Source organism: Athene noctua, chromosome 23 (genome assembly GCF_965140245.1).
Source record: "Athene noctua chromosome 23, bAthNoc1.hap1.1, whole genome shotgun sequence".
Classification (NCBI taxonomy): Eukaryota; Metazoa; Chordata; class Aves; order Strigiformes; family Strigidae; genus Athene; species Athene noctua.
In genome coordinates, this window is record NC_134059.1 from 7,846,557 (window position 1) to 7,858,105 (window position 11,549).

Below are 11,549 nucleotides of genomic sequence, written 5' to 3' on the forward strand. Positions count from 1 at the left end.
TGGCTGGTCATGGTAGAGGGGTCCAAAGACAACATTGTGCCCACGTAAACGAGAGCACAGTGCAGCCCCCGCGCCGCAGAGGAGGCTCCTGTCCTGGCGACCACGGCTGCCCCCGCGGCGAGGGCAGAGGCTCCATCCAGCGAGGCAGGTCCAGGAGCGCAGGAGGGGCCCGCAGCGTGTCCCCAGCCCAGGCAGCACAGCAGGTGCTGGTGCTCTGCGATGAAGATCCCAGCGCCAGACCAAGGCTGGAACACAGTTTATACCTGTTGCGTAAGACCGATGGCACTGAACATGCTGCTGCCGAGACTCGGGGAGCTAGCGGATGTTACGTGTTTTTCCCTCAAAATATATTCACTTAAAAGTAAGAGCAAAGCTCTTGCAAAACTCGAAGCAGGAACTACAGAAGCAAGGCCGTATTTCCCTGCAGAAAACAACGTTCAGTATTTCATTACAAACCTCTCTGCGCCCGAATGGCCCCTTGGAGAGGCGCACCCCTGGCGATGGGTCCAGCTCAGCCCCCGCTCCCTCATCTGCTCACAGGAGTTGGTAGAGAGAAAAAGAATAAACCTTGCCTCAGCAAAACATTTTTGGGGCTGGGATGTGCTGCCAGGCCCCTGCTGCCCAGCATCCCAGCAGCGGCTTTGGGGCAGGGAGCAGCGACAAGGACTTTATCTGCCACACGACCCCCCGCAGCAGCAGCCCCCGGTGCCTGACCCGCTGCGAGCGACCGGAGCCGGACGGCATCCCCGCGGGCCCCCACGGACACTGCCAGCAGGAATAAAAGGCAACGAATGACCACCTGCACTAGGCTCCCTCTGATGTTCTCACAGTGAAACTTGACGCTGCTCAGCAAAGACACACCTCTTCCAGGGTGTTGTGCAAAATTCTGCATTTTAACGTAGGACAGGAAATATGAAAAGAGCCGGGCAGAACCCAAACGGCACTGCTGGTTAGGCCGAGGCTTGCCAGCTCCAGCGGGGAGCAAATCAAAGGGTTTGCTTCACTTATCCATCCACCCGTGATTTTCCAGTGCTTTGGAAGTCGCAGTTCCTTCGCTAACAGGTTTTAAAGTATTGGCATTGCTGCTTCTCTCTGGAGCAGCTCTGCAGAGGGTTGGTTGTTTTTTTTTTCCTCCCTTCTCTCTCATGCTTTATTTCCTGACTCCACAGTGGGATGGGTCGGTTGCAAAAGGTTCTCATTCCCTTTTTGGGATTGGTTTTGGCCTTCTGGTTTTATTCTGCGAGGGAGAATTTCAAACCAGGTAAGTATTAAAAGTGAATTTGTCTTTAAGGAAGAATAGTAAAAGTCACATTTGAGTGTTTTTGCATAGAAACTGTACAGAGCTTGGAACAAACCATGTCCGAGGCTTTGTGTGGTGGCTGATACTGGAAAAGTTGTTTTAACAAAGATTTGAAATCAAACTGAGCCAGTAATGTGCAGAAATAATTCCTGAGGGAGCAGGTGAGGCAGGGGGACTGAGACAGAGAGGGGTCCCTTTTCCAGCATGTAGCAGAAGAGTTTATAAACATGGCTTTTAAATGTTCGATTTTAAGTTTTGAAGCATGCACACAGCGGATTATTTTTTTATTGCAGCATAGTTGGGGTGTTTGTGAGTTGTGTCTGACTTGCAGAAAAAAAACCCTGCTGACAGAGTCGAGCGCTGTGCCCGGGTCACTGCAGTCAGTGAGGAGCAGCAGCTGCTCCGCAGCACAGCGCTGCCCGGCAGATGGAAGAGACATCCTGGTGCTGAGTGCTTCGTGCTTCCAGGCTCACTTCGCTTCCAATTAACTACTTACTCCGAAGGGCATTAGGGGATCTTTTTAATTTTTTTTTTTTTTAAATAGTGTTTGGATAAATTAAATCCCTGTGCCTCGGTCCCCAGAGATGCTGAAAGGGAAGCGGGTGATTGTCACTGGAGCGAGCACCGGGATCGGCGAGCAGATGGCTTATCACCTGGCACGGATGGGGTCCCACATTCTGATCACAGCACGGACAGAGGCCAAGCTCCAGAAAGTAAATGGCAAGCTGAGCACTCACACACGCGCGCTCCCAGCGGTGCACAAACACACACGCGCAGGCCGGTCTCGCGTCACAGGTACATGCATGGATATACGCCGGTAACTGCCAGGGCACAGGCAGGCAGCTCCGTCCACGGGTGCACATACTTGTGCTGTCTGGGGCTCCTGCGTGCACAGAAATCCCTCTCCTGCAGACACGGGCGCTCCGCATCGCGCATATTGGAGGCTGTTCGTTCTGCGCACACATCCCCAAACGCACAGGCGCCCTCAGCACGCACACACCCTCATTCCACTCCAGTGATATACAAGCTCCTGCTCCCTCGCCACACATGCAATTCCGGCACAGACTGCACCGAGAAAGAGCCAGACTGCCTTGGGCAATGCCTTCACCAAAGGAATAATTTTTTTAGGTTCCCTTTGAAGCTTAAAAGGCTCCAAACATCCTCCCGAAACTCCAAACCACTGTTTTAAGGCAGGGACGCATCGCAGGGAGCCCAGACACCCTCTTTCGCTACCGCGCCAGGCTTGCCAGGGCAGGGACAGGGGGTTCTGACACGTCGTGTTGGTGCGGCAGGTGGTGGAGCGGTGCCTGGAGCTGGGGGCAGCCTCGGCGCGGTACGTCAGCGGCACCATGGAGGACATGGCCTTCGCCGAGCACGTGGTGAAGGAGGCAGAGGCCTCCCTGGGTATGTTTACAGCCTCTCTCCTCAAACGGCAGCGGGACATCGCATCTCACCTTGGCTGTGCTGCTTTTTGCCACGTGCCCACTAAAAAAAGCTGGAGAGATGGAGATAGGGTGAGACAGGAGAGATTTTTCCTCTAATCGTGCCCCTTTGCAGTCCCGCTTGTCTGCCTGGCTTCATCGCTCCAGCTCAAGCTGAACTACGCTCTCGATTTCAGCACTGTGCTTGCATGATATCCTGTTCGGTGTCAGAATCCTGGATTTCATCACCCCCAGCTACTGCGGTCTGAAACTGTCCATCAGGCCCACAGCAGCCTTGCTTTTGTGGCCATGGGTCACGGCTGGGGAAATGCAGTATTTCAGCTCATTGTGGAGTGCTCCCTCTCCCGCCCTGGACCAACAGACAACTCAAGGGTGATCTCCCTTCTACCATGGTATTTGTGTTCTGAACCAGAAAAAAAAAATCATCACAACAAAATTGTTACTGGCAGCCACCCTTCAGACTATATCCCTACTCCAGAGATAACAGGCCACAGCTCTGACCCAAAAAACTTAATTTTTTTAAAAATTATGTTCATTCTGCTCCCAGGAAAGGCTGTTTTGCTGGTTTCAGCCCTCTCCCCCAAGCACTAATGCCTGCTCCTCCGCTTGCAGGGGGCCTAGACATGCTGATCCTTAATCACGTCGGCACATCGTACTTCGGCTATTTCGATGGGGACGTTGGGCACGTACGAAAGCTCCTGGAGATCAACTTCCTCAGCTATGTGGCGATGACCGTGTCTGCCCTGCCCATGCTGAAGGAGAGCGAGGGCAGCATCGTGGTGGTTTCATCCATGGCGGGTGAGTGGGGAGCGAGGTAGGTGACGTGGGATTCAGTCAAAAGACACCGCGGGCTGACGGTCGGAAGCAAGCGGCATGCAGAGACGCCAGGCAGCCTAAAGGAGCCGTAACTGCTTCTTAACACACCCGAACTTCAAAACAACCCAAAATATATCTTCTCAAGAGAATGTGTTCTCTGATACGATCCAATAACCCCAGCTTGCTTTTTCACCAGCCCCGTAATTAAACCCCCAACCCCGGTGTCAGGCTCATTAGAGCAGCAGAGCTCCTATACCCCCAGTTCTATGGAGAAAAGTGGAAATGGGGTAACTTCTCACTGCATTGCTTTTCTGACTGTTCATCTTGGTTTGGTAGGTCAAGTTCCTGCTAATATTTGGGGAGCGAGTTATGTTTTTGTGAATAGAGTCCGTCAATAACTCTGTTCTAATGAATTTCTGTTAAGTCAGGAAACTGAATTACTAACAGATGTCTGCGCTCCCAGCCAGTACGCTGGTTATTCTTCTGGCAATCCGCTCCGCTCAGTATCCAGAGACAGGGCTTTAAACTTGGCTCCATCTCTCCCCGCTGAGGGTTTCAGAGTTACTGCGGGTTGCTCACACCCCGAGCAGAGACATGAGCCATGGCGTTGGCCTTAAAAGAGCTGGAAGCCAACGGGAATATTTGTAATGCTGCTGCTCGGGTGCCAGGATGACATTTCACTAACAGTAAACTCCCTTTGAGTAAAATCCTGTATCTGATGAAGGGAAAAACAGAGGTTTAGGCAGAGCAGCTTCCTGCACTATAACAAAATTTCCCTCTGTGTCCAGGTAAAGTCGGGTTTCCCTTCACGGTTCCCTACTCTGCAACTAAGTTTGCCTTGGATGGATTTTTCAGCTCCCTGAGGCAGGAATTCAGCATTCAGAGCATCAACGTCTCCATCACGCTCTGCATCCTCGGCTTCATCGATACCGGTAAGAGGAGGCTGTGTGATCAGGGCCATCAGGGGCCGAGCATCCATCCCCATCCCCGGGTCCTACCCTGCCCTTCACCTCCCCCTGCCACCGCCCCTTCCCCTTCACCTCTGCCTTTTTCCTCCAGCCCCGCCGTAGCGCGAGCACGCGCAACACATGCTCAGGTCTCTGGGGGATCCCACTAAAAACCAGTCTCAGAACTCATTTCCTTTCCCATGCTGCGTAAAACCAGCTGCCACGTACAGGCTGGGATGTACTAAGTGACTGTCAGGCTGCGCCAGCCCCCCCCCCCCAGTTAATCCCATCCACTGGTGCCACAGCGATGCGCGGGGGGTGCGGGCAGCGGGGAGGAACTCGGCCTCCGGAATTCACCCCCGTTCCGATGCGCGTCCCCCCGGGTCCCGTTTGAACAGTTTGCAGGCCCCTCTCTGCCCACCCTGCCCCACATGAACCAAGACAGCCTTCCTCTGCCGACCCCCCCCGCCTTTGCTCCTCTGTTCCCCCCCAGTTTGACCCCCAGTTTGCTCCTCTGGCCTCCCCGGTTTCCTCCTTCAGCCCCCAGTTTGCTCCCTGGTTTGACCCCTGGTTCACCCCCGGCCCTCCAGCCTCCTGGTTTCCCCCCCCGCTTCACCCAAGTTTGTTCCTCAGCCCCCTCCTTTGACACCCAGTTTGCCCCCCACGATTTACTCCTCCGCCCCCCAGTTTGACACCTGGTCTGCCCCCCAGTTTGACCCTCTACTTGCTCCCCTCTACCCCCTGGCTTGCTCCTCCACCCTGCAGCCCCCCAGTTCACCCCCCCCCCCCAGTTCAACACCCGATTTGCTTCTTGACCCCCTGGTTTGACCACTGGTTCGCTCCTCTGCCCCCAATTCACACCTCTGCCCCTCAGCCCCCCCAGTTCACACCCCGGTTTGCTCTTCGGCCCCCAGTCCGCCCCTCGGCCCCCCCAGTTTGACCCCTAGTCCGCCCCTCGGCCCCCCCAGTTTGACCCCTAGTCCGCCCCTCGGCCCCCCCAGTTTGAACCCCAGTCCGCCCCTCAGCCCACCCAGTTTGACTCCCGGTCCCCCCTCAGCCCCCCCAGTTTGACCCCCGGTCCCCCCTCAGCCCCCCCGGTCCCAGCCCGGTCCCCCTCAGCCCCCCCGGTCACACCCCGGTCCCCCTCAGCCCCCCCGTTCCCAGCCCGGTCCCCCCTCAGCCCCCCCGGTCCCAGCCCGGTCCCCCTCAGCCCCCCCGTTCCCAGCCCGGTCCCCCCTCAGCCCCCCCGGTCACAGCCCGGTCCCCCTCGGCCCCCCCGGTCACACCCCGGTCCCCCTCAGCCCCCCCGTTCCCAGCCCGGTCCCCCTCGGCCCCGCCCCCCGCTGACGGCCTGTCCCGGCAGAGCGCGCGGTGCGCGCGGCGGGGGCGGTGCTGAGGGCGGTGCCGGCGCCACGCGCCGAGTGCGCGCTCGAGATCCTGAAGGGGGCGGCGCTGCGGCGGCGCGAGCTCTACTACCGGTACGGCGCCACGCGCCTCCCGCTGCTGCTGCGCGACTGGGCCGCGGAGCTGCTCGACTACCTGGTGCGGAGCCGCTACCGCCTGGACCGGCCCCCGGCCCGCCCTCGCTGAGCCGGAGCCAGCGCCGGGGGGCGCGGCGGGACGGCCCGCGGGGCAGCACCCCCCCGCGGGGCAGCACCCCCCCGCGCCGGCCTGCGGGGAGCTCCCGGGGCCTTGAGGAAGGAACGAACTAATCCCGAAATAAAAACTACTCACCGAGCAGCTTCGTGCGTCCCGGGGGTGTGTGTGTGTGTGTTTGAGCCCCTTTCTCCACCGCTAAACGCTGCTCAAACGGGCCCGACCCCACCGCCTCGCACAGGAGAGAGAAACCCTTGCAATAATCATCATTTCATTTTAGGAATAACTCTCTGCCGGCCTGTTAGCTCACTGGCCAAATGAAATGCAAGTTTTTGCCCCAAGCGAAGCTTTCCCCAGTCGGCAGACAGTTTCTGACACAACCGCTGTAACTGGGAATTGCCTCCAGGAGCCGCCGAGGGCTCGGGGCCCAGGAGCTGAAGGCAGAGCCCAGGCGCCAGCCTGCAGCGAGCTCCGAGCTCCGGCCCCGAGCCGATGCGCTGACATCCGCCACGGCTCTGGCCGTTCCAGCACTAACTGGTACCTGTCCCGAGACTAAGCAAGGCGAAACTTCCCTAAACCCATCCCACAGAGGCACTCCCCGGGGTGGGTTTGCATCTCGCTCTCTAAAGGAAATCAGGGACCAGTATTTCTGTTCTCCTTATCCTGAGGTCACTTACACAAACCAGTGCCCACAGAGGGAGTTTTACCCCTTAAACCTGTCAGAAAATCATCTGTAAATCCATTCACCATGTGCCCAGGCAGATGCTGAGCAGTGCTACACACAACGCTTCCGAGAGCTGAAGGTCTTCATCATTCGTCCGCTCAGTTTTGCTGCCTTTTGCCACCAGTGGATTCCTCAAGACAAGAGCCCGTTTTTTCAGGGGTAAGAGCCGCTCAACAAACTGTCAGTGTTACACCAATGGTGGGATCACATAGGGTAAGCCAGAAGCACCGATAAGGGTCTAAAAACAAACTCTGCCAGCCCTGCTCTCTAGATGTTCACGAGCCCGTACCACAGCGATGCTGCTGACCAGTAAACCCTTGCAGCAGCCAGCGGGGAAGGGAAGCGTCTCCCCAGTTTGAGATGTGGAAAGGAGAGAGAGAAGGATGTCCATCCCATGGAGGTCTGCCCTGAGGGGACACAGGTGTCCCAGCCACAAAGGCAGCCACCAAAACACACCCCCACTGCTCTACAGAGCCGGAAGGCTTCAGCGCCTTCCCTTCAACACCCTCAAACACGCCCGAAACTCCAGGCAGGACGAGGGTGCAGAGGGACAGCCTAAAGTCCAAAGCAACTCCCTCCGTTAGGTTAATGTTTGCTAAATCACAGGAAGTGCAAAGAAAAGGTCCAACAGATACCAGCAAACTTGTACAAGATAAGAACGGGTTCAAAACTGCTATCGCTCCCAGCCCCGTTTGCAACCCACTGACGCGTCCACCTCCCCGCGGCCAGAGCCGCGGAGCCTGCCTCACTCTGCCTGTGCTTTCGCAGAGGGATGGGTCTGCTCCTGAAGATTTTCATCCCCTTGCTGGGACTGGCGCTGGCTCTTTATTTTTATTCAGCACCTGAGAATTTCAACGAAGGTAAGTCACTGGAAAAAAAAAAACATAAAATCACGCTTTAAAAGCACAATCAGCAAGGCTGCTGCCAGCGGCAGCGTGTGCCTGCGCAGAGGAGCCACAGGCCCTTGGAAGGGTCAGAGCGCCGCGGGAAGAGCCGAAGCGCGGGAGGGCTGAGGGCTCGGAGGGGAGCGCAGCCAGGCCCCGGTGCGAGGGAATGCTCACGGCATTACACAGGGCCTGCTGGGACACTCTGTAAGCCTCTGAGCTCAGTGAATTATTTAGGAAACATGCGGTTTCCCGCTTTAAACATTTAATCCTTTTATTAGTCAATTCTTGCCACTTCCAAAAGCTGCTCCCAGACCAGACCAGACGCAGAGCTCAAACCTTGCATGTGCTCCCCCCCAAACCGGGATTAACGCCACACTCCAGTCGGGGTCTGTGCGAGCGGGGAGCTCCCCATGCCGGCATCAAGGGGTGGCAGGGGCCGAGAGGAGCCGCAGTGCCCGTGTGTGGGGTCTCTGCCCGCGCTGAGCTCTGTGCCCTCCTCTCCAGAGATGCTCCGGGGGAAGCGGGTGATCGTGACAGGAGCCAGCAGCGGCATCGGGGAGCAGGTGGCGTATCACCTGGCACGCATGGAGGCTCACCTACTGCTCACGGCGCGGACGGAGGCCAAGCTGCAGAAAGTAAATGGCAAGCAGAGCGTGCCGGGCTGGCAAAACACATTTGCAATCCAGAAGCCCACAGGCAGACAGCATGTGGACGTTCACCCCGGACCAGGCAGGCGGGGATGCCAGCCACCCTACAGATGACCCCAGCATTCCCCCAGCACCAGCCTGGTCTAACACACACACACTTCCCCACCACCGCCACCAATTGCATTTTCAATGCTGACAGCGCAACGTTTCTTTCTCCGCAGTCTTCAGCTGTGAATTCTGATCTCCACCACCAAGGACAACACTAGTCTGCCCAAGTCCTGGTCTGATCAACCCTTGCCCCTTCTCAAAGTCTGAACTGGTTTTGCATCCCATATACAACAATCGAAGTTAAGCAATCATGTCCCTATTGATAAATACTAAACATTTGGCTCAGATGTGCCATTGTTTAACTCTGCAGCCAGGAACATTTCTCTAAGCAAGGCTTCTCCTCCCATGAAGGGAGGAGGGTTTCCCGTGGGACAGGGAGATGCACTGCCCACCCACCCCCAGCCTCTGTGGGACAAAGGGGGTCTGTGGGAGGGGAGTCCCCGGACACTAACACTGTTCTCGCTGTTGCTGCAGGTTGTGGAGCGGTGCCTGGAGCTGGGTGCTGCCTCCGCCCGCTACGTGAGCGGCTCCATGGAAGACACCACGTTCCCTGCAGTGGTGGTGAGGGAGGCTGAGAACACCTGGGGTAGGTGGTGGGGAGCTGCCCCTCCTCGCTCCCCAACACACCCCAGGCTACATTTTGGGGCCATGCCAGCCACCGAGAAGCTGCTTTGGTTTTTGACGCCGGTTGCTAACAGCGAACGTGCTCTGCTTGCAGGAGGCCTCGATATGCTCATCCTAAATCACATCGGTTACAGCTACTTCAACTACTTCAACGGGGACGTTGGGCACGTACGAAAGCTCCTGGAGACCAACTTCCTCAGCTACGTGGCGATGACCGTGTCTGCCCTGCCCATGCTGAAGGAGAGCGAGGGCAGCATCGTGGTGGTTTCATCCATGGCGGGTGAGCACACAAGGGGCCAGGCTCTCCCTGCCCACATCCCTTCCTCTGCCTGCATGGGCTCCCTGCTGCGGCTCTTCTCCAAAACACAGCATAAGGCCCATAAGGCAGAGAGCCACCCCACCGGGAGTCAGGATCGGCATATGTTTATATCCTGGATGCACAATTCAAGTCCTCTGGGGGATTTATATTCTGTGTCCCATCCCACCAGCCACCTCCACGCACGGCAGTCGGTGGCACACCACTGCAGGTTATGTGCATGGCCACGTGTTACACATGCATTCGCTTTATATATGCGGGAATACAACAGCATCACCCACAACTGAAGGTACTTCGTGCCATTGTACGCCATATGTTACATTTCAAACACCCCTGCATTCGTTTATTTCTCTTAAGCACTTGTGGCAGCTTATTCTGTCACCTTAAATCACAATATTGTACCTACTTGAAGGGCTAGAGAAGGGAGAGCCATGCAGCCTTGTGTCTGCCCAGCATACGAACCCCGACATTGTGTCTCCGCTCCAGGTAAAATGGGCTCCCCGTTTGCCGCTTCCTATTCGGCAACTAAGTTTGCCTTAGAGGGATTTTTCAGCTCCTTGCGACATGAATTCATCATAGACAACGTCAACGTCTCCATCACACTCTGCATCCTGGGCTACATCAACACAGGTAAGCTCAGCATCGCTGGGGACCCCTGACTCCGTGTTCCCAGACAGAGCCAAGCCGAGCCCACCACCCTCCCTGCAGCCCTGGGCTGCTCAGCACGCTGCTTCGCCGCTGCGCAACTGGGCAAATGGGAGCCCAACTCTTTCAAAAGCGTGGCCTGGGACCTCTGACTCCACTGTCCTTGCAGTAAACCCAGGGGAGGTGGGGATTCTGTCCTATGGTCATTCAAGAGGTGGAAAGGAATGGGAAGGATATCACTAATTTTAACTATTCCAAGCCTTGTTAAGTAGGTCTGATTCCCAGAGCCTGTCGGTTTGTTAGAGAAAGCTGCAGCCACCCCAAAGATGATGGTATCTGTGGCAGCCCCTCCATCTGACACTGCTCCTTCCCTCCCTGTCCTCCTGTCTCCCCAGAAAATGCCGTGCGAGCCATCTCCCACGTCATCCGGAGCACGCCAGCGCCCAAGGAGGAGTGTGCTCTGGAAATCATCAGGAGCGGGGCGCTGCGCCAGCGGGAGCTGCACTACCCACCCTGGGTGGTGGGCAGCATGGTCCTCCTCCGGAACATAGCCCCCGACTTACTCGACTCCCTCATCAGGAGCAACTATGAAGTGGAAAACCTCAGAAGAACATAGCCCCCGGGGTGGCAAATGCGCTGGGACACCTTGGGCCAAGCACAAGGGACTTGGGCGTTAAATCCAGCTACTCGAGTGCCCTTTTCCATGGCACCAGGGCAGCCCCGTGCTGACGCACCCTGGCAACCTGAGACAGCACACACCAGAAGCCTGCAACACGCTGCATCAAATTGTCCTTTTCAGTCATGAACTCTTGCAACTGGCTTTTTCCAACCAAGAGGCGCTTCAGGAGAGCTCCTCGCAGCAGGATCTGCTGCCAGCATCCTGCTCACCAGCAAGTTTTCCTGCTCAACCTCCAGAAACTGCCCCCCCCCCCCCCAGCAAAAGCCGCGAAGGCAGCGGTGCTGAGCCTCGGCCCAGCACGAGGATTGGGGCCAAGCAGCACAAACCCCCCAAAGGCACGAGAGGGTCTTTGAAGCAGGAAATTTTTTTGTCATGTATCCCTTCTAAACTGATCTTTGTAAAAATAAATCCTATGTTACTTTCCAAGATCTTTGCTCTTACTTGTGTTCCCTTCCCACGTGCATGGGCCCAGAGCCCTTATCAGCACCCTGCTGGTTAAACCGACCTCCCTGCATGATTTGCATTAACGCTGCTTTCACTTCTCTAAAGACCTTAATGAGTTTCTGCCATGGGTGACCTCTCCTCAGCTGCCGATACACACGTTTTTTCCTTTCCAATCTGCAAGAAGCCTTAAAATAATAGCATTACTGTATTTCCCTAAGTCTGGATTTCTCTACCCCAAAGCAGCTCGGAGAGACTCAGTCACCAAGTGCCACAAGCAGCGCCGTGAACCAGCGCTCAAACCTCCACGTGTTGGAGACCGATAAAGGGAGATGGCTCAAAAGATAATCGCTAGCTCTGCTTAGAGAAAAGTTGGA

At 56.5% G+C, this 11,549-nt stretch overlaps 2 protein-coding genes across 2 annotated transcripts; both read left to right on the plus strand.

Moving 5' to 3' along the window:
* Positions 1 to 887: 887 nt before the first annotated feature.
* LOC141969513 (11-beta-hydroxysteroid dehydrogenase 1-like) lies at positions 888 to 6,236 on the plus strand. Its single transcript, XM_074925397.1, has 7 exons — positions 888 to 1,062; positions 1,170 to 1,261; positions 1,883 to 2,013; positions 2,593 to 2,704; positions 3,355 to 3,540; positions 4,347 to 4,490; positions 5,869 to 6,236. The coding sequence occupies exons 2-7, from the start codon at positions 1,174 to 1,176 to the stop codon at positions 6,093 to 6,095; spliced, it is 888 nt and encodes a 295-aa protein (XP_074781498.1). The 5' UTR covers positions 888 to 1,062; positions 1,170 to 1,173; the 3' UTR covers positions 6,096 to 6,236.
* A 742-nt stretch (positions 6,237 to 6,978) lies between these two features.
* On the plus strand, positions 6,979 to 11,110 carry LOC141969467 (11-beta-hydroxysteroid dehydrogenase 1-like). Its single transcript, XM_074925290.1, has 7 exons — positions 6,979 to 6,984; positions 7,594 to 7,685; positions 8,217 to 8,347; positions 8,942 to 9,053; positions 9,186 to 9,371; positions 9,894 to 10,037; positions 10,448 to 11,110. Exons 2-7 carry the CDS (start codon positions 7,598 to 7,600, stop codon positions 10,666 to 10,668), a joined length of 882 nt encoding a protein of 293 aa, XP_074781391.1. The 5' UTR covers positions 6,979 to 6,984; positions 7,594 to 7,597; the 3' UTR covers positions 10,669 to 11,110.
* The last annotated feature ends 439 nt before the right edge of the window (positions 11,111 to 11,549 follow it).

What these genes read in the sequence shown, in the direction of transcription:
- LOC141969513 (XM_074925397.1), top strand. Translation starts at nt 1,174, where the DNA reads ATGGGTCGGTTGCAAAAGGTTCTCATTCCCTTTTTGGGATTGGTTTTG. An exon ending in GAGGGAGAATTTCAAACCAG is followed by an intron (nt 1,262 to 1,882) that starts GTAAGTATTAAA and finishes CTCGGTCCCCAG; the next exon opens with AGATGCTGAAAGGGAAGCGG. An exon ending in GGAGGCAGAGGCCTCCCTGG is followed by an intron (nt 2,705 to 3,354) that starts GTATGTTTACAG and finishes CTCCGCTTGCAG; the next exon opens with GGGGCCTAGACATGCTGATC.
- LOC141969467 (XM_074925290.1), top strand. Translation starts at nt 7,598, where the DNA reads ATGGGTCTGCTCCTGAAGATTTTCATCCCCTTGCTGGGACTGGCGCTG. An exon ending in CGGAGGCCAAGCTGCAGAAA is followed by an intron (nt 8,348 to 8,941) that starts GTAAATGGCAAG and finishes CTGTTGCTGCAG; the next exon opens with GTTGTGGAGCGGTGCCTGGA. An exon ending in GGTGGTTTCATCCATGGCGG is followed by an intron (nt 9,372 to 9,893) that starts GTGAGCACACAA and finishes TCTCCGCTCCAG; the next exon opens with GTAAAATGGGCTCCCCGTTT.